Source organism: Tinamus guttatus, unplaced genomic scaffold (genome assembly GCF_059628265.1).
Source record: "Tinamus guttatus ecotype Peru unplaced genomic scaffold, ASM5962826v1 Tinamus_guttatus_pri_ptg000656l, whole genome shotgun sequence".
In the NCBI taxonomy this organism is placed as follows: Eukaryota; Metazoa; Chordata; class Aves; order Tinamiformes; family Tinamidae; genus Tinamus; species Tinamus guttatus.
Genome location: NW_028289190.1, coordinates 238,939 through 259,952, shown reverse-complemented (window position 1 = coordinate 259,952; position 21,014 = coordinate 238,939). Strand labels below are relative to the sequence as shown.

At 43.6% G+C, this 21,014-nt stretch overlaps 1 protein-coding gene and 1 pseudogene across 1 annotated transcript in view; both read left to right on the top strand.

The window, feature by feature from the left end:
* The window catches only part of LOC104565901 (NAD-dependent malic enzyme, mitochondrial), a 38,063-nt gene extending 34,092 nt beyond the window's left edge, over positions 1–3,971 (top strand). The window contains exons 13-16 of the mRNA XM_088536314.1: positions 1,487–1,589; positions 2,187–2,257; positions 2,846–2,944; positions 3,328–3,971. Coding sequence (XP_088392440.1) covers positions 1,487–1,589; positions 2,187–2,257; positions 2,846–2,944; positions 3,328–3,477 — 423 coding nt within the window. The 3' untranslated portion in view covers positions 3,478–3,971. The remainder of the gene's footprint in view (positions 1–1,486; positions 1,590–2,186; positions 2,258–2,845; positions 2,945–3,327) is intronic.
* A 10,757-nt stretch (positions 3,972–14,728) lies between these two features.
* On the top strand, positions 14,729–18,314 carry LOC104565902 (zinc phosphodiesterase ELAC protein 1-like; annotated as a pseudogene).
* The last annotated feature ends 2,700 nt before the right edge of the window (positions 18,315–21,014 follow it).

Below are 21,014 nucleotides of genomic sequence, written 5' to 3'. Positions count from 1 at the left end.
CCTCCACAGAGAGAAGAGCACTTCTCTGGCCGAGCTCTGACTCCATCTGTGCTGCTGGGCACGTTGATTTGGAGGGAACTTGCTGCCTGGATGAGCAGGTTGAGAGGTAGCTCTGGGCAGAAGTAACACTCTCCGGGCAAAACGTAGACCTTAGCTTTAAACAGTAAATGAGAACTCTCTGTAAATGAAGATTGTTTAAGATCCCTTGGGTATTTTGCATCTGGGGATTAGCCAGAATATAATTATTTTGGCCATATTTCAGGGTATAAAATTCACAGTTCCAGTATCTTGTGCCCAGTGGAGAGGACCTTGCTTTTTCTCCTGTACTGAGTCCCTATGTCCATTCTGTCATGATTTTCCATGAACTAACTGTTGGTTGTACACATGGACCAGTTGCAAATATTCCTGGTCAGTAAATGAAAGGGTGTTTTTAGAATTGTTTCTATATCTAATGCTTGTTTTTATAATGCTCTTCAGTCCTCCAATGTGCTCATTACAACCCAGTTGTTTACCCACAGCTCACCCTTCAAAATGTAATAACATCCTTCCCTTCAAGATACAGCAAAAATCCTCTCTAACCTTGCTTACTTTGTACTTTAACTAACAAAGTTTGGCACTTCATGATGAGAAATATCATCCCTATGTGTCTCCTGACCTCAGAAAGAGCCTAATCCTGGTTGGTCTGAGATTTTAGCTAAGATGGGAAGTTGCTAATGAAATAAAGATACTCTCACTAGCCTCCCTTTACTCATTCTTTGTTTTTTTCCACTAGATGGCACCTGCAAAAGCAGGACTGGGCTCTGGTGCCTGTGGCCAGGCTGAGCATTTTGTGTGTCCAGTGTTCAACTTAAATATTTTGAAATAATATTATCTTCACTATCCAAGAGGAAGTTAACTTTTTCTTTTCATTTACAGGGGTTTTGCTGTTTGAGGAGAGAGTTGTTTAGGTGGAGGATATATTTTACATTCAAAACTCTGGATTGGTTTTAGTATTTCATGCTGATAAAAATTATTTTCCAAAGAATAGTAAGAGAAGTGCATTACTCCCTCCTCTGAGGTTTCATTTCTCCCACAGGGTATGATATTGTAGTCTTCTCCTCACCCTCCCAAAAACCATCACTAAACAAGTGACCTTTTATACTGTACCAGTATTTTGGACCCCTTTTGAACGTGGCCATCACGCTGCTCTTTTTGTGCAGTGCTTGAGGTGGTGGGTCCTGATGTGCGCCCTGCTGGGAGGAGAGGGTTTGCTCGGTGTCCTACGGGATTGCAGGGCTCTGCGTCAGCCAGGAATTGTGGGCAGCCTCTGGCCCCGTCGCATCTGAGGGGCTGTTTTGCTGTTCCCGATTGGCCTGTGCACTTGGGGACTGTGCTGAGTTGGTGATGGAGCTGAGGAGGAGCTGCAGGACCCGGGTACCCCTGTATTTCATCCTGATTTTAGCGCACTCTGGCAAAAATCTGTGATTCTGCTTTTTCCCCACAACAGGGCCGATGCCTGTTTGCCAGCGGCAGCCCCTTCGACCTGGTGACCTTGAAAGATGGACAAGTCTTCAAACCAGGCCAGGGCAACAATGCGTACATCTTCCCAGGTAATAACGATAATTCTGTTCTGCTAGTGTTGAAGACCAGGCTATAGTAGCACCTCTGATTGGGCTCGCATCTGCGTTAGGCAATTAGTGAAGCCGCACACAGATGTGTTCCCAGCACTGAGAAGCTCAACTAAAGATGAGACTCGGGGAGAAAAATGAAAGAAAATCAGTTAAGGCAGGGTGCCAGACTTGGGGGGTTGCATATGTGACATGGACACAGTGAGCTGGAGGATTTTAGCAAAAGAGGAGTGTGTTATTAAAGGTCTCGCTCCTGCTGCACGATTTCCTCTGCTTTTTGGGGGGAAGGAGAAGGTAAGTGTCAATACATTCATCTCATGTTACCTCTGCAAGTGAGGATACAAAAAAGAGATTGGGGATATTTCCCTGCCTTCCCCTTCCCTTTCTCTTCTTTTCTTTTCCCAACTTCCCTGTGAAAGGCCACCCATTATGGTAATACATGGTAATAGTCTTGTGAATGGGCATAGAAAGCCGTGGGAAGACTTTTTATAAATAACATTCCAGGTGACTGTCAGCTTCTCTGCAGCAGGGCCGTATTTTAGAATGACATGGCCCTAATTGGCACTAATTTTATTGTAGGCGTGGCTCTCGCTGTGATCCTTAGCAGTGTTCGGCATATTAGTGATGAGATTTTCCTAGAGGCTGCTAAGGTAAGTGTGGGAGCAGAGCAGGTTCTAGGTTCAGACGTGACAGTGCATGACGTGCTAGGCCTTCTGAAACGTCTCACATCTTGCTGGGAACTCTGTGATTTTTCTGTTTCATCTGGCAAGGTGGTGGGAGAGGATCAAACCAACAAGAAAATTGCAAGTAAAATTGTGGGCAATGCCCAATTCCTGTAAAAAATTTAATATTTTTATCCATAACTGAGCATCCAAATATGAGGCTTGTCCCTGTGCAGAGGTGTCCTCCCTGTGTCCTGGTAGTGTCAACGTGCCTGCCCTCCTCCTGGTTGTCCCCTCGGGGTCCCACAGCTGGCTGAGATACTTGGGGACACTCCAGTGCTGGTGTGTCTGGATAGGCTCTCATTTCTGCTAAACTCTTACAAGCTGAATTTACAGATAGAAGCACACATTGCAGTGCCACCCTTTGAGAATATTGAGAAGTGTCTTATTCTACTGTTTGGGGATAAATCTAATAGTAAAAAAAATGCTGCAGCTTGTTTCTCTCCCGCATCTCAGCATGTTGTTGATCCCGTTCAGGATGCAGAAAATAGGAACTTGTTTGTTTTTCTAATTCAGGCACTGGCAGAACAGTTGACTGATGAAGAACTTGCACAAGGACGACTCTATCCTCCACTGTCTAATATCAGGGAAGTTTCCATTTATATCGCTGTCAAGGTGAGTGTAAAGCATAAAAGTGAACTGTGCTAAAAATGTTTTATGTGTGTGTTCACTCAGTCAGTTGTACAGCATGATACTTGGCCCCGAGATACTTTGGCACAAAACACCCAGACCTCTCTTTGTGCCATTAATAATACTTATAAAAATGTTGGTGTTGCTGGATGCTTCAGGTTGGCAGTAATTGTTTGTCACAGTTGTGCTCCTTTTGTTTTTTTGAAATTAAGTTTCTGGATCCCTGACAAGGTGTTTGGAAATTGTAAAGAGACTTTGGTATTTATCTTTGTCCAACCTGAAGAGTCCTAAACGTTTTCCAGGGGGAGCGCAAATGCTACGTCAGTGTGGTGAAAGGCATAAACTCTCTCTGTGATTTAACTTTTCAGGTTATGGAATTTTTGTACATGAACAACATGGCATTCCACTATCCCGAACCTGCAGACAAGAACCGCTACATCCGATCAAAAGTTTGGACCTACGAATATGAGTCCTTCATGCCAGATGTGTACGACTGGCCTGAGTCCAAGGTACACTGAGGCACCAGGAGTTACTCCTCAAGCAGCATCTTCTACTCTGCAGGGATCCCTTTTTCAGGCCAATTTAAATTGTGACTTTTGAGACTTTCTCTTGTTTTGTTGTTGTTTTCCCTCCCTTGTTTTTGATTTGATATAGATTTATCACCATATGGGTGATAGCATCCGTCACATAACTGATAAAGCATTCCAAAAAGGATTTGGATAATGTTGTATTTCTAGCTTAGAGCCCTCACCACACTAAAGAATTCCAATAATGATGTTTTAGCTGCATGCTTACTGTAACAAATTACAGCTCTCTCCTCACAGCTTATTTCCAGAATCATTCACTTCTGCTTTTAATAAATCAGCCTTCTATCTGATTCTCTTGGTGTTGTCACGCTGCATTATTTGTGACAACGTAAAAGAATTTGTCAAGAAAAAAATAAGGATAGCTTTGGACAAATCTGACAGTCTAATGGGCTGTTTTGTCTGATGATTAAAGACACACGTGTCCAGACTTCCTTGCTTCCTTGGCTGCTCTGTGTTTCAGGATGTGCTTTGAGGAGCAGTGTGGTGTGCACATGTGGGATCTGCAGCAGTATCTGCGTTCCGAATTCTCATCATTGTGTGAAATCTTCTGTCAGGAGAGATAGGAAGTAGTTAAAATATAGCCTTGGAAAGTCTGAAAAAATATTAATCACTTACTGACTTGAAAAAACAAAGCTGTGCTGTTGTGGCAGAAATTGTATCAAGACAGAATCTGAAGTAATTGCAGAAATCTTCTAGAGGGAGATCTGTGGTAGACTCCAAGGTGATGTACCAAAGGACTTCGGTTTCATTAGTCTATTTTTAAGGCTCTTTTTTACGTAAATCATCACGATAATTTTCGCCCTTTACTTTGCATAACTTTGCTTTCATAAAAGGACTTGAATTTAGTGTTTTTATGATACCACTGACTTGAAGGGCTCCTACGTGGGCTTAATTGCCACTTTGAACAAAAGACTACCCCCAAGCTGGCGAGGCCAAACCCCAGGTGCTGCAGGCAGATACTGACATGTGCATGTACAGAGGTTCAGATGTGCCCTGTGAGCTCAGTTCAATGTCCTGCTCATTTGAACATAGTGAACACAAAACTTGAAAGATCTGATGCTTAGAAGTTGACCACTTGATCCTCCCCTCTCCTTCTGCAGGTTTAAATTCTCAGGTATTTTGTATGAAAATAAAAATGGCTAGTTTAAATTTAGCTCCCTTTCCATGCAGTGATAGTCCTGCACCATTGATACAGGTATCGCTGCGTGCTTTGCTTTACACTTTGCTCATATCTGCTTTGAATGCCCTTCATTATTTTATATTAGCATGCAACAACAATTTTTTGTAATTGCAGCCTATGACTTCTGTAAATCCAGACTCCATAAAAACAATGGCATGTTAGGAACAGAAGTGAAGATGATGAAATTATATATAGGATTTTTTGGCCAGTACGTATAGGGTATTATAGGGTGTGTGTGTATATATATATATTTGTTGTTTGTTTTCTGACTAGTCCATATATATATATATATATGGAATTTATGGATTTTATCCATCTATATATATATATATATATGGATTTTTTGGCCAGTAAAACTATATATATAGTTTTAAAGGGGGTGTATTAGCAAACTTGAAGCCTTAAAGCAGAGATGAAGTGAATCTTGCTCAGAATTTACCCATGGCAAGTGTATGTCCCGTGGCCTCATTTATATTGGAAAATGCAGCTTCTTTGGAGGTATGTAAAATAGCACCAAAATAGAAATGGAAATACAGAATCTACACCCCCTTAAAAAATGGTCTCTTGCTTATTGCTTAATCCCTGATTTTAATGTAAAGAAAAGGACAGTAAACTTCTGGAAGTTTTTGACTAAGCAAGGAAAGAAGCCTGATTATATAAACACAGAAAGCAGCAATGTGGGGAAAAAATGATTTATTCAAACTGGTGAAAAGCTCTCTCGTGCGGCTCTAGGTGCTTCATTTCCAACTTGTGTGATTTATGTGGTTTGCAACTTACATATATAAGTACAAATTAAAAAAAAAAAAACAAACACAATATTTTTACAAAGAATGCTTTATTCATCTATTTTTGCTATGCTTAGTTTTTAGTATATTTAAATACGTGATCTTATTGGAAAAAAAAATATTTATTTAGTCTACAAATCCTTTTTACCTTCTGAAAATTCACCTCTTGCTGAAGCAGGGCCTGAAAGGCTCTTATGGCATGTCAGGGAGGTTCTGTGTCCGCGTGTTAAAGCCTATGAGCAACACAGCCTTCCTCGCTGCTTCAGACAAAATACTGCTTGTGTGGAAGAGTAACAGAGATAACATCCTATGCACCCATGCTGTGCCCTGGCTGCAGGGGCAGGGCAAGCAATCAGTAAATACAACTCTCCTGTTTACAGAATAAAGATCTACAGCCCTTGCTTCGGTCTGACTTTTTGTTCTTTTCAGCTGGTAAGCACAGCCATCGTTTATAATGCAGGGGCCCTGGCAGCATTCAAGGTTTCAAACATCTGGTACTTGGGAAGAGTAATATTCCCTGCTCACACCAGGAGTCTGGCTCTGGCCAGGAGTGGTTTCAGTTCCCTGAGGAAGCTCCCAAACAAACACTTGGCAGGGGCTGGTGTCGGGGATGATGCCTGTTCTGTGAAACGCTGCTCTCCTGGCATGGGCTGCCTGTTCTCCCCATGCAGAGGCCAGCAGGGATTGCTTGGAGCTGGTGGCCCACAGATCTTCCTACTTGTAAGCCTTACTCGATAATTCTCATGTAAATCCTACTGCAGAGGTGAGGAAAAATGTGTTTTTATTGTTACCTTTAACTGACCGTGAAGCTCTAAGGCTACAGTCGTCCGCCCATGTAGCTGTAGGTGTCCCCAAGCTCTGGAGCAGCAGGGTCCTCACTGTGTCCCTAATCCATCCCTGCACTGCCAGCTGAGAGATCCCAGCTGGGCTTCATCTACACATGCATCTGTGTCCTGTAGTCAGGTTCCACTGTCACCTGCAGCTTCAGAGCCACTGCAGGGTTTTTCCTTCAACCTACAGCCCTTGTTTTCCATTGGCAACAGGTAACATGTCAGCTCACAAACTTCCATGTGTTTTGCTCTCTTCAGAATATTCATTCTTTTCAGAATATTTTTAAGTATCTGGATTCATCTTCAGATCTGATGAACTCTTCAAATCTAATTATTCTTTGAATCAATTAGCTAACTGTTAATTGGTAGTTAACTGACTAATTAATTGACTGCTCATCTTGCCACATAGGAAGGAATTGCAGTATCCCTTTTCATATTCTACTTAACCTGATTTTCTGATTTTTTCCTTGCAGGCTATATCAAAAGTGTTTATCAATATGTATCAATAGGGAAAATTCTCTTTTGCAGCACGCAAAGACAAAAAACTTTCATCAGGATGCATTTTGTAACACTACATAGTATAAGTTAAGCTTTTTTTTTTTTTTTTTTTTTTCCCCAAATTTTTACCTAAATGAGGACTAGTGGTGTAGCTCTTCCCACAGCCCTAGTGACTTTTGTTCTCTAATGACATAGAAATGTCTTTCATGTCTCTTCTGTTAGGGTACTAGGCTGGAGGTACAGAGTACTTTGGAGAAAAATACTAAGCATCAGAAACTGCTTAGAGCTGAGGATGCTCAGTTTTGTTTTTCAGCGTTGGTCCAAGACTTGCTCACTTAAAATCCACAGCAGCAGGACTGGGTCTTTGGGCAGCAACACATGGAGACATCTAGGTGAGGAGAAGTGGAAGGTCCTTAAAAAGGAAAGCAGCTCAGGGAGTGCAGCCTCCCTTGATGGAGTTTAAGATGTTACATAGATTTGTGAGTGCCAGCAGCTGCCATGGAGATGAAGACTAATAAAATGTAGTGTCTGATACATTTATAACCCAAAGCGTGACTTGCTACCCAAGTTCTTGGATGTGTTTGTTAATGGTGGTGTTTCATGATGTTGTGTTTTCCAAGCTTAAAATGAAGCAATTCTTTACATGCAGATCGATGTTTAACAGGTGTCCCTGCGGTAGCTGTATGTGTTCCCTGTACTGTCTTTTCTAGCACACTGTTTTGCAGGATGGCTTAAAGTAATCCTGTGTGTGTCTCCTGATAGAAACTGTAAGTAAGGGACAGGCACAATTTACCTGTGGGTTTTTTCATTAGCAGCCCTATTTAGTGAATACTCATGTAGGAGAATTGGGATCAGTAGTGTTGCGCAGCTACAACTATGCATTTTAGTTCAGCTGACTCTGGATTTAATTAAAAACCAAGTTTTCTTTCGTTTGGGGCTTGCTGCAGCCCTCCTCGATGTTCCTATGTGCTCTTTAGGAAGGACAGGCTGGGAAGGCGAGGTGGTGGAGTTGCTCTTTATGTGAGAGAGCAACTGGAATGCATGGAGCTCAACCTGGGAGTGGAGGATGAGCGAGTTGAGAGCTTGTGGGTAAGGATTAGAGGGCAGGCTAATGTGGGAGACACTGTGGTGGGTGTCTGCTACCGGCCACCTGACCAAGACGAGGAGGTTGATGAGGCCTTCTATAGGCAGCTGGATGTTGCCTCACGGTCACAGGCCCTGGTTCTCATGGGGGACTTCAACTACCCCGACATCAACTGGGAGGACAACACAGCCAGGCATAAGCAGTCCTGGAGGTTCCTGCAGAGCGTCGACGATAACTTTTTGACCCAGGTTGTGGAGGAGCCGACGAGGAGAGGTGGGCTACTGGACCTCGTGCTATCAAATAGGGAGGGCCTAGTAGGAGATGTGAAGGTGGGGGGTAGCCTCGGCTGCAGTGACCATGAGTTGGTGGAGTTCAGGATTCAACGAGGAGGAGGCAGGGCTGTAAGTAGCCTTGCGACGATGGACTTCAGGAGGGCCAACTTTAGCCTCTTCAGAGACCTCCTCGGTAGAATCCCATGGGCTAGTGCTCTAGAAGGCAGGGGGGCCCAAGAGAGCTGGTTAGTTTTCAAGCGGCACTTTCTCCACGTCCAGCAACAGTGCATCCCTGTGTGTAGGAAGGGAGGCAGAGGGGGCAGGCGACCTGCGTGGATGAGCCGGGAGCTTGTGGCAATGCTCAAGCAGAAGGCAGCGGTATACAGAATGTGGAAAAAAGGACAGGCCCCCTGGGAGAAATACAGGAACGTAGTCAGGGAGTGCAGAGATGCGACAAGGAAAGCTAAGGCACGTCTGGAAGGCAAGCTGGCAAGGGACGTTAAAAATAACAAAAAAAAATTCTTCAAATACATTAACAGCAAAAGGAAGATCAGGGAAAACGTGGGTCCGCTGGAGGACGGGATGGGCACCTTGGTTACAAATAACACAGAAAAAGCAGAGTTGCTCAATGCCTTCTTTGCTTCGGTGTTTACCAAGGGCAGCCCTTTAGAGCCCCAGGCCCTAGAGGCAAGAGAAGAAGCTGGTGGAGAGGAAGACTTGCCCTGGGTAGAGGAAGATTGGGTCAGAGAGCACCTAAGGAACCTCGATACCCACAAATCCATGGGCCCTGATGGGATGCACCCCAGAGTGCTGCGGGAGCTGGCAGATGCCATAGCTAAGCCGCTCTCCATCATCTTTGAAAGATCCTGGAGAACGGGGGAGGTGCCGGAAGACTGGAAGAAGGCCAATGTCACGCCAGTCTTCAAAAAAGGCAAGAAGGAGGACCCAGGCAACTACAGGCCAGTCAGCCTCACCTCCGTCCCCAGAAAAGTGATGGAACGGCTCATACTGGCCGTTGTCTCCAGGCACATGGAGGACAAGAAGGTGCTCAAGAGTAGTCAGCATGGATTCACCAAGGGAAAATCTTGCCTGACTAACCTGATAGCCTTCTATGATGAAATGACCGGCTGGATAGACGAGGGGAGAGCGGTGGATGTCGTCTATCTCGACTTCACCAAGGCTTTTGACACCGTCCCTCACAACATCCTCCTGGGCAAGCTCCGGAAGTGTGGGATAGATGAGTGGACAGTGAGATGGATTAGGAACTGGCTGGATGGCAGGGCCCAGAGAGTGGTGATCAGCGGTGCAGAGTCTAGTTGGAGGCCTGTGGCTAGTGGGGTCCCCCAGGGGTCAGTCCTTGGTCCAGTCCTGTTCAATTTATTCATCAATGACCTGGATGAAGGCACAGAGTGCTCCCTCAGCAAGTTTGCTGATGATACCAAACTGGGAGGAGTAGCCGATACCCCAGAGGGCTGTGCTGCCATCCAGAGGGACCTGGACAGACTGGACAACTGGGCGGTGAAAAACCTCATGCAATTCAACAAGGCCAAGTGCAAGGTCCTGCACCTGGGGAGGAATAACCCCAGACACCAGTACAGGCTGGGGACCGAGCTTGTGGAGAGCAGCTCTGCGGAGAAAGACCTGGGTGTCATGGTGGACGACAAGTTGACCATGAGGCAGCAGTGTGCCCTCGTGGCCAAGAAGGCCAATGGGATCCTGGGCTGCATTAAGAAGAGCATCTCTAGCAGGTCGAGGGAGGTGATCCTGCCCCTCTACTCAGCCCTGGTGAGGCCGCATCTGGAGTACTGTGTCCAGTTCTGGGCTCCACAGTACAAGAGGGATGTGGAGCTGCTGGAGAGAGTCCAGCGCAGGGCTACAAGGATGATCAGGGGCCTGGAATATCTGCCCTATGAGGAGAGGCTGAGGGAGCTGGGCCTGTTCAGCCTGGAGAAGAGAAGGCTGAGAGGGGATCTAATCAGTGTATATAAATACCTCAAGGGAGGGAGTGCAGAGGACGGGGATGGTCTCTTTTCAGTGGTGGCCACTGATAGGACTAGAGGAAATGGCCGGAAACTGAAACATCAAAAATTCCATAGGAACTTAAGGAAAAATTTCTTAACAGTGAGGGTGACAGAGCACTGGAACAGGCTGCCCAGAGAGGTTGTGGAGTCTCCTTCTCTGGAGATCTTCAAAACCCGCTTGGATGCAGTCCTGTGCCACGTGCTTTAGGTGTCCCTGCGTATGCAGGGGGGTTGGACTAGATGATCTCTAGAGGTCCCTTCCAACCCTAAGCATTCTATGATTCTATGATTCTATGATTCAAGGTGCAGATGTTGATATCTCTGTGCTGTAGATGAAGTAATGCACCAACTTTCAGAGAGGGACAGTAAGAACAAAACAGTTTGGGTTTCAGTTCTGTCTTGGCTATAAAATGCTGCTCTTGAATTTAAGGAGAAAACCCCTGTCATTTTAGGATTTTTTTGAAGTTGACAACCACTGTTACAAAGCACTGTGCTGTCCTGTTTGTAACAAAATGTGCATAATATGCAAGGACTGGTATTATGTTAAATACTGGAGCAAGGAGAAAATCTAGAGCAAAGCTCTAATTATACCCGTTTGCAGCAGAATTTGATTAACACAATTCAGTTGCCTCTGGTGATGGGACATCTAATTTTGTGTGCATCTACCTTGACCTACCTGCCTACTCTTGAAATACTACGTTACCGTGGTGTCAACCTGCAGATGTTCCTGGTGAAACACAAAGAAAACTCGTCATGCTTTCAGCCTCAGCTTCCCTGGTACTGCCTAGGGTGGCAGACCATGGCAAAAACACATCAGAACGTCTCTTGGGTCAGGTGTTGGACTGGCCATCTCTTGGGTTGGATGTTGGACTGGCCATTGTGCCGAGAGCTTGAGTGCCGACGTCCCACGCGTGCAAGATGGGCACTGGACTCAGGGTAACCCTCCAAGTACCTCTGGCTTTGGCCATCCTTTAAATAACTCCTTGCTAATAAAAACAAAAATGCAAATACTTCTCAGATTATGCAAACAGAGTGTGTTTGTCAGTTTTTTCAGGAAATAAAATGGCAAAATCATTTCTCTCTAGCACATCCATGTTGCCCAATTCAACGTAACTCTATTGCCGCCTTGTGAGAGCAATTCCGGGCTAACGTGCCTAGGGGGGACTTAATCTAGAGGGACTCAGCTGAAACTACAATTGTATTTAAACGTGAACTGCTTTTTGTTTTGTTTTGTTTTCTCCCTTTATAATATTGTAACTGTTGAAATGTGCGTTCTGGTCTTCTATTTTCTTAGTAAAATGCATTCTCTTTGCCTAAATGACATTTCCTTTTATTTATTCCAAAAGGGTAGTGCTTGGCCTGTACAAAATAGGTACGAAATTACCCATTTTAGCCACTTTCTCCTCCCCTTCACCCTGCCTTAATCTGTTTAAGCCCATTTTGGTCCCTTGTTGTCGACACGGAGGTCTCGGACACCACGGACACGATCAATGTGATCAAGCAGTGCCAGTTTATTCAGGGTTCCAAGCACACTTATATGCAAGGCTTCCCCGAACACACGAGCGCTTCTTTACAATGATTGGTTAAGACCCCGCATCCACGTGTCTGACTGTACAGTGTGGTAGGCTAACTAGCAGTGTCCACGCGTCCTTACATTTAACGACCGTCCCCCTCTACTTGCTTGTCTCAACTCTTTGACTCCTTATCTGACTCTCGGCCCGAACTCCTTATCTCTTAGTCAGCAACCCTTTCATCTAGGCCTGGCGCCCTTCTGCCCTTTCATCTAGGTCTGGCACCCTTCTGGCTTGCTCACAGCATGACCACTGGCCTTCAGAAATCCCACACCTTGTGAGTGCTCAACAAATAAAACAGGGGGCTGCGTGTCTTTGAGGCGGTTCAGAGTCGGTGTGTTCCCTCCTCCCACACCAAAAAATAATAATAAAAAAAATAAAGGCCAAATGAATAAATAAAAGCAGCGAAAAGGTGCTGAGGAGGACGAGCAGGGGCAGGAAAGGCCGCGCAGCTGCCGCTGAGGGGCCGGGCCTGGCGTGGACTCCACCTCAGCCGCCGCCGGGCGAGGTAGGCCCGGAGCAGAGCGAGGTGCTGAAGGAGCAGGGGGGAGGGGATCCCACAGAGGCTGAAGGGAGCCCGAGGGACACTGAAGCCGCTGTTCAGAGGCTGCTGCTTCTCCCCCGCTGCTGCCGGGTGGCAGTGCAATGCAGGGTAGCTCGGAAAAGCTAAATAGCTAAAAAACAACCCAACGACGTGAATTTGCAGCGTTTCTGGATGGAGGGTTTGCTTCCCTTTCTGGTAAGGGAAGCAGAATGTCTGTTGTGACTCTTGGGTGTGTGATGGATGTTTCTCATCGGCCTCCCCTGCAAAGTCGGGTACCCGCATGTGGCAACTCCATGTGTCTCAAATTCTGTCAATAAGAGAACGGTCCCTTTCCCCATCCTGTGGGAACTATGGCAATCGCTACAGAAATAACTGAACAGCTGGGTGGCTCTTTCCCTTGGAAGGTATCTGAGGCTGTTTAAGATGAAGTGGAAATGCACCTGGAAATGAGGTAGAGACCAAGTATCGGAGGACTTAGCACCAAAGGAAATGCAAATATGCCTCATATATATCCAGCCAAGTTAAAAAACAGTCGTGAGCTTCTAACACAGCGCCCAGAGCGTTGTCCTGCCTGTGCACACGAGTTGGGCTCCTTATGCAAACGATTTAGCGAATAAATAAACAGCTCACGTATGGCAACTACTTATATAGATCCTTCCGTGACAGTAGGTGTCACTTGATGTATTACAGAGCCTCTAGGCTACATAAATATTTTGCAGTATTTAATTTTTCACTTTACACCGATGAGTAAAACAGCATTTGTTCTCAAGATGCTTTTCCCAAGGCAATTGGCTCTTGCCTTTTGCGGTCTCTTAAATTGTTCCGAGGGAAGTGAATCTTTCCCCTCCGTTGTGTTGGGCTGTCTCCTCCTGCAGTCCACTAATGACTTTTAAATGCCAGCATGGGCAATTTGATATTAGTCATGCTGGAAATGCTTTTAAGAGGAAAGTGCCTGTCTTTGGGGAGGGGAAAATGGTTAAAGGAACACTCTTACAAGTGGACAACAGGAAAAAATAAGGTTAAAAGAAGTGGAGAAGAAAGAAACAGTAGCAGTTTTAAAGACTAGAGTATTTCCAGATGGTTAGGGGGAGTGTTTCTTGTTTGATTGTTTGGTTCTGCTTTTTAATACCTAGGTGATGAACAAAGGTCACCTCTAACATTTGGTGTGCATGTTTGCAAACCTTCCATTTGCATAAAATGGAAACCTGCTGTTTTTAAACATTGTGTTGTCCCAAAGTCCTGCTCCATTGATTTTTTTTCTTTTTTTTTTTTAAAGAAGGGGAATTTGATCCTCACACTAAAGTAGGATGCCTGCACTTAAAGCAAAGATACCTGCTTCTTCCCCAGCAAAAATAGCTAGCGGGGTCCCCCAGGGGTCAGTCCTTGGTCCAGTCCTGTTCAGTTTATTCATCAATGACCTGGATGAAGGCACAGAGTGCTCCCTCAGCAAGTTTGCTGATGACACGAAACTGGGAGGAGTAGCCGATACCCCAGAGGGCTGCGCCACCATCCAGAGGGACCTGGACAGACTGGACATCTGGGCGGTGAAAAACCTCATGCAATTCAACAAGGCCAAGTGCAAGGTTCTGCACCTGGGGGGGAATAACCCTAGACACCAGTACAGGCTGGGGACTGACCTTCTGGAGAGCAGCTCTGCAGAGAGGGACCTGGGTGTCATGGTGGACGACAAGTTGACCATGAGGCAGCAGTGTGCCCTCATGGCCAAGAAGGCCAATGGGATCCTGGGCTGCATTAAGAAGAGCGTCTCCAGCAGGTCGAGGGAGGTGATCCTGCCCCTCTACTCAGCCCTGGTGAGGCCGCATCTGGAGTATTGTGTCCAGTTCTGGGCTCCACAGTACAAGAGGGATGTGGAGCTGCTGGAGAGAGTCCAGCGCAGGGCTACAAGGATGATCAGGGGCCTGGAACATCTGCCCTACAAGGAGAGGCTGAGGGAGCTGGGCCTGTTCAGCCTGGAGAAGAGAAGGCTGAGAGGGGATCTAATCAGTGTCTACAAGTACCTCAAGGGAGGCAGTGAGGAGGATGGTGCTGGCCTCTTTTCAGTGGTGGCCACTGACAGAACTAGAGGTAATGGCCACAAACTGAAGCACCAAAAGTTCCACAGGAACTTAAGGAAAAATTTTTTAACAGTGAGGGTGACAGAGCACTGGAACAGGCTGCCCAGAGAGGTTGTGGAGTCTCCTTCTCTGGAGATCTTCCAAACCCGCTTGGACGCAGTCCTGTGGCACGTGCTCTAGGTGACCCTGCGTGTGCAGGGGGGTTGAACTAGAAGATCTCTAGAGGTCCCTTCCAACCCTAAGCATTCTATGATTCTATGAAAAATAAGCATGTGCAGTAACTTAAAACGCCTCTTCCAGGTGGCAAAGGGACATAGTTGGAATGTCCATGGAGGTCACTTTCCTCGGAACAGGCTTGGCCCACCCCTTTCCCGTGCAGGCCGTGTCGGCGATAGCGCTTTGCAGGGAAGGGCAGTGCTGGCTCTTCGACTACGGCGAGGGGACTCAGATGTAGCTCATGAGAAGCTACCTAAAAGCAGGTCAGTGCTGCAGGAAGCTGCTGGGAGGAGGGGAGAACCTGCTGAGGATCTGGACCAAATGCCTCAACTGTGCAGGGAACTGTGCTCTAGAAACAAACTGCCCCAAATTAATTTTTTTTTAGGCCTTGTGGTTTCAGACATGGACCATGGACCTAAACTTGCACGGTTTGTATTTGTCCAGAGACAGCTCCAATCTTACTGCTCATAGATATTTGATTCTATTTCTGAATAAAGCTGTGTGTTTTCTTATTAGCTTTTTCATTTTAGGCAATAGTGTAGGAACCTCCCTTGCTTTCATTCATTACGGTCTCCAGCAGCAAGCACACTTCTGACTTTCACAGATGAATTTTAAGCTTGGCATATCAATTATAAACACAGAAATAGCCTCCTGCTCCCCCAAAATCTGAAACTACCATCTGAAAAAATATCAAAATGAATAAACTGAAGTACTAATTTTAACTAATTCTTTTAAAGAGCTTCTTAGCTTTCACACATAAGTTACCTGCTCCTAATTCCTGATTAAGATGACTTTGGTTCCCTGACATCTTTTGGTTCACAAACGGCAGCACTAAAGAGGCTGCAAGTCAAATTGGGTTTCCCCTTTGTAGAAAGGAGCACCTGAAGTGATCTAGGCAATTACAAGCTGGTTAGCTCAAGATGAAGCTGTTACCTAGAACAGTGCATCTCATTTTGATGTCTCTTTTTTGTTTAAGTTTGACTTCTGTGGAAAGGAAGGCAGGAAAAGCTGCCAAAAGACTCAGTGGGTAGAGAAAATGCCATATAGCAAGGAAGAAGAAACTCTGTTAGTTAACTGAAGAGCCTGATGCAGCTAGATTAATGTATATGCATCTTTAGTAAGAGAAAATTCTGTTTTTTTTTTGTTTTTTTTTTTTTTTAATCTAACAAGGACCACGTTCAGTGTCTGGAAGTTGGAATGAGACAAATCCAGACTAGATAGAAAGCACAAATCTTTAAGTGAAAATTGTGAAAATTTTCATCTGTTTGAAACAGATTAGGTAGGAACTGTGGGGCTCTCCAAAGGTTTTTTTTTTTTTTTTTTTTTCGAAATTACGATTATTTTGTGTCTTAATGTCAAAAGCAGAACAACACAAAATCCACCTTATGTTTCTCATTAGTTCACAGATTCCATGTAATGTATCAACGTGCAACCACTTTCCAGAACTGCTCTGCATTTTAATGTGGCAGATGTCACCAGCTGATCCAGCTCTGCGCTCTTAGCACGTTCTGCTTAGGATTAGCTAAAGCTTATGTCTCAACTGTCTTTTGGGACAAATCATTTGCAAGTCAAAATAAGCCCTGTGTGGAAAGTTATCCCTGTAGTGGAAAAATATACTTAGTGGCTTGGGATTTAGTTCTTAAACATGTGTTTTATTTTCATATCTCACCTTCTTTTCATTTCTTTCTCTCCTTTTTGCCAAAAAGTGATTAATTTCTAAGTTGTCATGGTGTTCCTTTGTTCTCCTTTTTTTTTTCATGTTGTTCTTATCAATAGGTAGAATTGCAAAGATTTTCATAACTCATCTTCATGGTGACCACTTTTTTGGACTTCCTGGTCTGCTGTGTACCCTGAGCCTCCAAAGTAGCCCTGTTCCAAACGAACCACCTGTAGATATTTACAGACCGTTAGGACTATGAAGCTTCATGTGGAGGATTCTGGAGCTCTCCCACTTGCAGCTTCTGTTTCCTTACGTTGTTCATGAGCTCATACCAACACGGGACCGGTGCCCTACAGAAGAGTTTAAAAATTTTTCTTCCCTGGACAAGGATGAAGCATCTGCAGGGGAAGCCCAAGGGAGGATACTCCACCTGGATCCTGTGGAAAACTCATACTTGCTGGTGGATGATGAGCAGTTCGTAGTCAAAGCCTTCCATCTCTTCCACCACATTCCTTCCTTTAGCTTTGCAGTGGAAGAGAAGCCATGGGTGGATAAACTCAATGTGCAAAAACTGAAAGAAATTGGTAACTATTTTGAATTTCTTTTTCTTCTCTTTAAAATTATTGAATGGTTCAGAGATCAGAATTTTTTGGAACTTATTCCTGAATGCCCTTACGGTCTTACTGCTTCTTGCTGCATTTGCATGAGAGCTGCCTTTTTTACACTTGTAGGAACCATTAGATGCCTTTTTATACCAAAAGAGCAGGTTCTAATAGCAGTTGTGTTCACGTTGCAGCTTCAGATGCTGAGAAGTCATCAGCAAGCAGCAGATGTCTAAATGCATGAATTTAAGCTGAGTGCTGACTCCAACTTTCAGCAATTGTAATAAAACTGGGTTCACTAGCAGCAGAAACCTTTTTGTGACCTCCTTTCTAGATATTCTAGCAAACTAGAGCTGTGTGTATCTCTCCATAGTTCACTTTAATTCCATTTTCTAGTAAAAACATTTAAATGCATTATACCAATGCAGCAGTTCGAATCAGTGTGTCTTGCTACTGCCAATTAGCATTGCTGACTACTCTCATGCTAAGAAGAGCAAACAAGTTCAGAAGTTAAGGTTTAAAAAGCATAGCATGGCTTTCAGGGAAAGGTATGGCAGTGTTTTTGCCTGACTTTATTCACTCTGATATGAAAAACGTACCTTTTTTTTTTTCAAAAGCACCTTCTGTTAAAGTTACAAGCTTTTTGTTGGTATGAAGGATGTGAAATGTCAATTGCTACTTGTACTGAGGCTGTATTTTTTCAGTGAGACAGCTCTACATGTAGTGCAGCTCTTAAGAGGTCTTTGAAACCCAACAATGATCATATGGCACTGACCGGTTCTTTTGCTTTTATTTACCAGGAGTTCAGCCAGGTCCTCTCTATGGAAAACTGAAGAATGATATAGCAGTAGTTCTAGAAAATGGAGTAACAATTTCTCCTGCAGATGTCTTAGAAGAGCCTATTCCTGGAAGAAAAATTTGCATTTTTAGGGGACTGCTCAGGGGTGGTTGACAATGCAGCCATGAAGCTTTTCTATGAAGCAGATATATTGATTCATGAAGCGAAGTTGGATGATACCCAAGAGGAGAAGGCCAGAGAGCATGGTCATAGCACCCCAAAAAATGGCCTCTGGTTTTGCAAAATCGTGTAAAGTTAAGAAACTTCAGTCAATGCTATAAACCAACTGTGCAGGTGGGTTAAGGAGGTGCTGACATAACAGAGCTGAAAAGACAGGCAGAATCAATGTTAGTTGGGCAAGAGGTAACACTAGCTGAGGATTTTATGACAATAGAAGTTCCAATGCAAAAGCAAGAATAGTATTAACAGGCTCCACAGGAAGATGTAAAGTAGGCTAGTGTTCAGTGACGCTTGAAACTAAGGGCAGGGTTTCTGGTACCCAAACGAGTTCTGTGGAATGTGGAGAATTATTGCAAATGGGGGAATGGTGAAGCAGGTACCAGGTACAGTCTTCATCACTTTTGGACAGAAACGAAAATAAAAGTACTCCAAAATCTGGAACCTGGAATAAATTCTGAAGTGATTGCTGCAGACACCTAGGCTGGCCAGAAATTGGAATACATAAGTACAAACCTTCCAGCCTAGACGTTTCACTTGCACTAGAGAAAGGCTCCTAGAACAGACTACTGGATGATTTCACTTAATACAGTCTTCAGGAAGGTTAAATTCTACACCAGAATCTAAAGTATCTTGCCCTTGTCACAAACCTTTGCATAACATCTATTTCAAACTATGTATAACATCTATTTCAAATACAGCATTTTGTAACTATTTATCTAATTTCTAGGTAAAGGGACTGAAATAATAAAGTATTACACTGAAATAATAAAGTATTTTTAACCCTGCCAGATATTTGTAACTGGTGGTGCTGCTGTGCTCAAGTTGAGGAGCTTTTACAAATACTCCTTTCACGTATACATTTTCATGTAAATAACTGTAGTTTAGGCCTCCTGTCAGAGGAGAATCACTCTTAACAGGTTGATTTATTTAAAACTCAGAAATGTGAATCCTGGTTTGCATACCTGTCCCCTGCATGGGGGTCTTTAGGCAGATGAAAAGAAATCTTCCCTAATATGCATCTTCAAGGGTGTTTTCAAAGGCTTTTTTTTTCTTTCTTTTTTTGGTAAAATCATATTATTCTGATAAAAGCATATTTCTATTGAAATATAGCTACAGGAGGAATAGAGCTACAGGAGGAATTTCACCTGTGTTTAGCTTGGTCTGTTTACTCAATGACTTTATTCTTTCAGTTTAAGTGACCTATAGACCAACCTTAAATCTCCCTCTCTTAAAACTAATTAGAATTTGGAGTTTCCCACATTTTAGCTCAATTTTCTGTTCAAAAATTGAATGAGTGCTTTTGACAAGCTTGTCCTAGATATGTCTCCCCTAGCATGGATTCCTGAAAGCTGAAATACTTCATAACTTTCTAATGAGCACTCAAAACTTTGGCAGGTTTAAGTGCAGCTGCTAGAGTTTATGCTTGCACTTTTGTTGAATTGATAATAATACAGATGGTAAATGAATTTGTTTTAATTTACTATTTACCTCTCTGCTTTAAATCTGGAATCATAAAGTTATAAAAAATATACTGTTTCAAGATCTCTCAGTTGTGAATGATGTATCACTTTGCACTGTTTTTATGTAGTGGTAATCTTGACCCAGACCTGGTGAAATGAGAAAATTAAATCCTGCATATAACTCACTATACTCTTCACTTTCCCTTCATTAAAAAATGTGTGTGGCTGCAATGCAGCAGCAAGATTTCAAGAACAAATAAAAGGAATGTGATTTTCTAGTATTTGTCTGAACTGCTCCGATTGAATTGGAAGCCTCACCTTTCTAACACACTCTTTGTCTTGCTGCAATTACTATGCACTAAATATGCAATTACTCTGAACTAAATTACACCAATGTTTTTAATTGTCTTTCAAATATATAATATGGTCTTCAGAGGAATGCAGATTCTGACTGGAAAGACTGCAGATTGGAACAATATGATATTTGGAGCAGAAAGCCACTGATCTCTATGACTTTCCCCTTAAAAATGATGTAAAGCTGGAAGAGTCTGTAGACTGCAGAAATTGTTTTTATTTTGTAAGGTAATATGCTGGACATTAATAGTGGATGCAAAGAGCTTAATATCACCCTCTGCTTTATGTTGACAAAAGCTGCGTGGTCTTTAGCCACAGTACAACTGTGGCTTCGTACCTGCAAGCTCTTCACAGCTAGGATGTGAAATTTGGAAAGAACTTCAAGGCCTTGTAGAAATCCACTGGACACTGCGCCCAAGTGACAAAAACGAAGGATGGAAATGCTAACAAAGGGAAGTCCAACAACCTATGCAGCCAGAAGTGTGTGCAGAAGAAGCCTCCCTGCTGGGTGGTTTTCAGATGGATTGTGGAGCTGGATTGTCTTGCTGTGGGACTAGCAAAAGAGCAGAGTGAGGGAGACCAGAACTGAAATTCCTATATTTATTTGGGATGTAATATCTTATAGTAACTGTAATCAAATTATAATCTCCTCTTTTTTTTTTCAGACCCACATAGCTCTACTTCCTACAGTCCCCTTTTCTGTACATAAGGCTACCAAATTGTTCATAAGGATATACCAAATTATTTTTAAAAACTGACCACTAATGAGACTTGAATTAAATGAATGGAATTGTGCGTGCCAGTAAGGACAGAAGAATTTGGACCAGGAAATTCCTACTTTCCCTATTAATGGGTTCATCTTTCCATTAAGCATATGTTAATTATTGGAGGGCAAAACTCCTGTGGGTTCAAGCATATCTACCTGAAAATGGTTTTTTTGACAGCAAGTAATGTGATAATATACTAGCAAGCTTGTTAGGGTTACAGACGGAGGTTTGGGCAATCTCTTATTTGCATAGCTTCTCAAATGGAGAGAAAATTGAGATCCTTGATTTTCCCATTTTAGTTTTGTCTTTAAACACACTCAAAGTTAAAAATACTTCACCCTGGATAGAAAAAAAAAGACAAAAAAGGTGTGAGAACCTGTGCAGCTCACAAGTCAGTATTCTCATTTTATACTTAGGCATGTCAAGGTCCAAGGCATGAATATCTTCCATACAGAAGCAATTATTGAATAGCACAGATTAAAATTTCCAGCTGTGCAAATTGTCCTTTGAATAGCACAAACCACCCTCTGA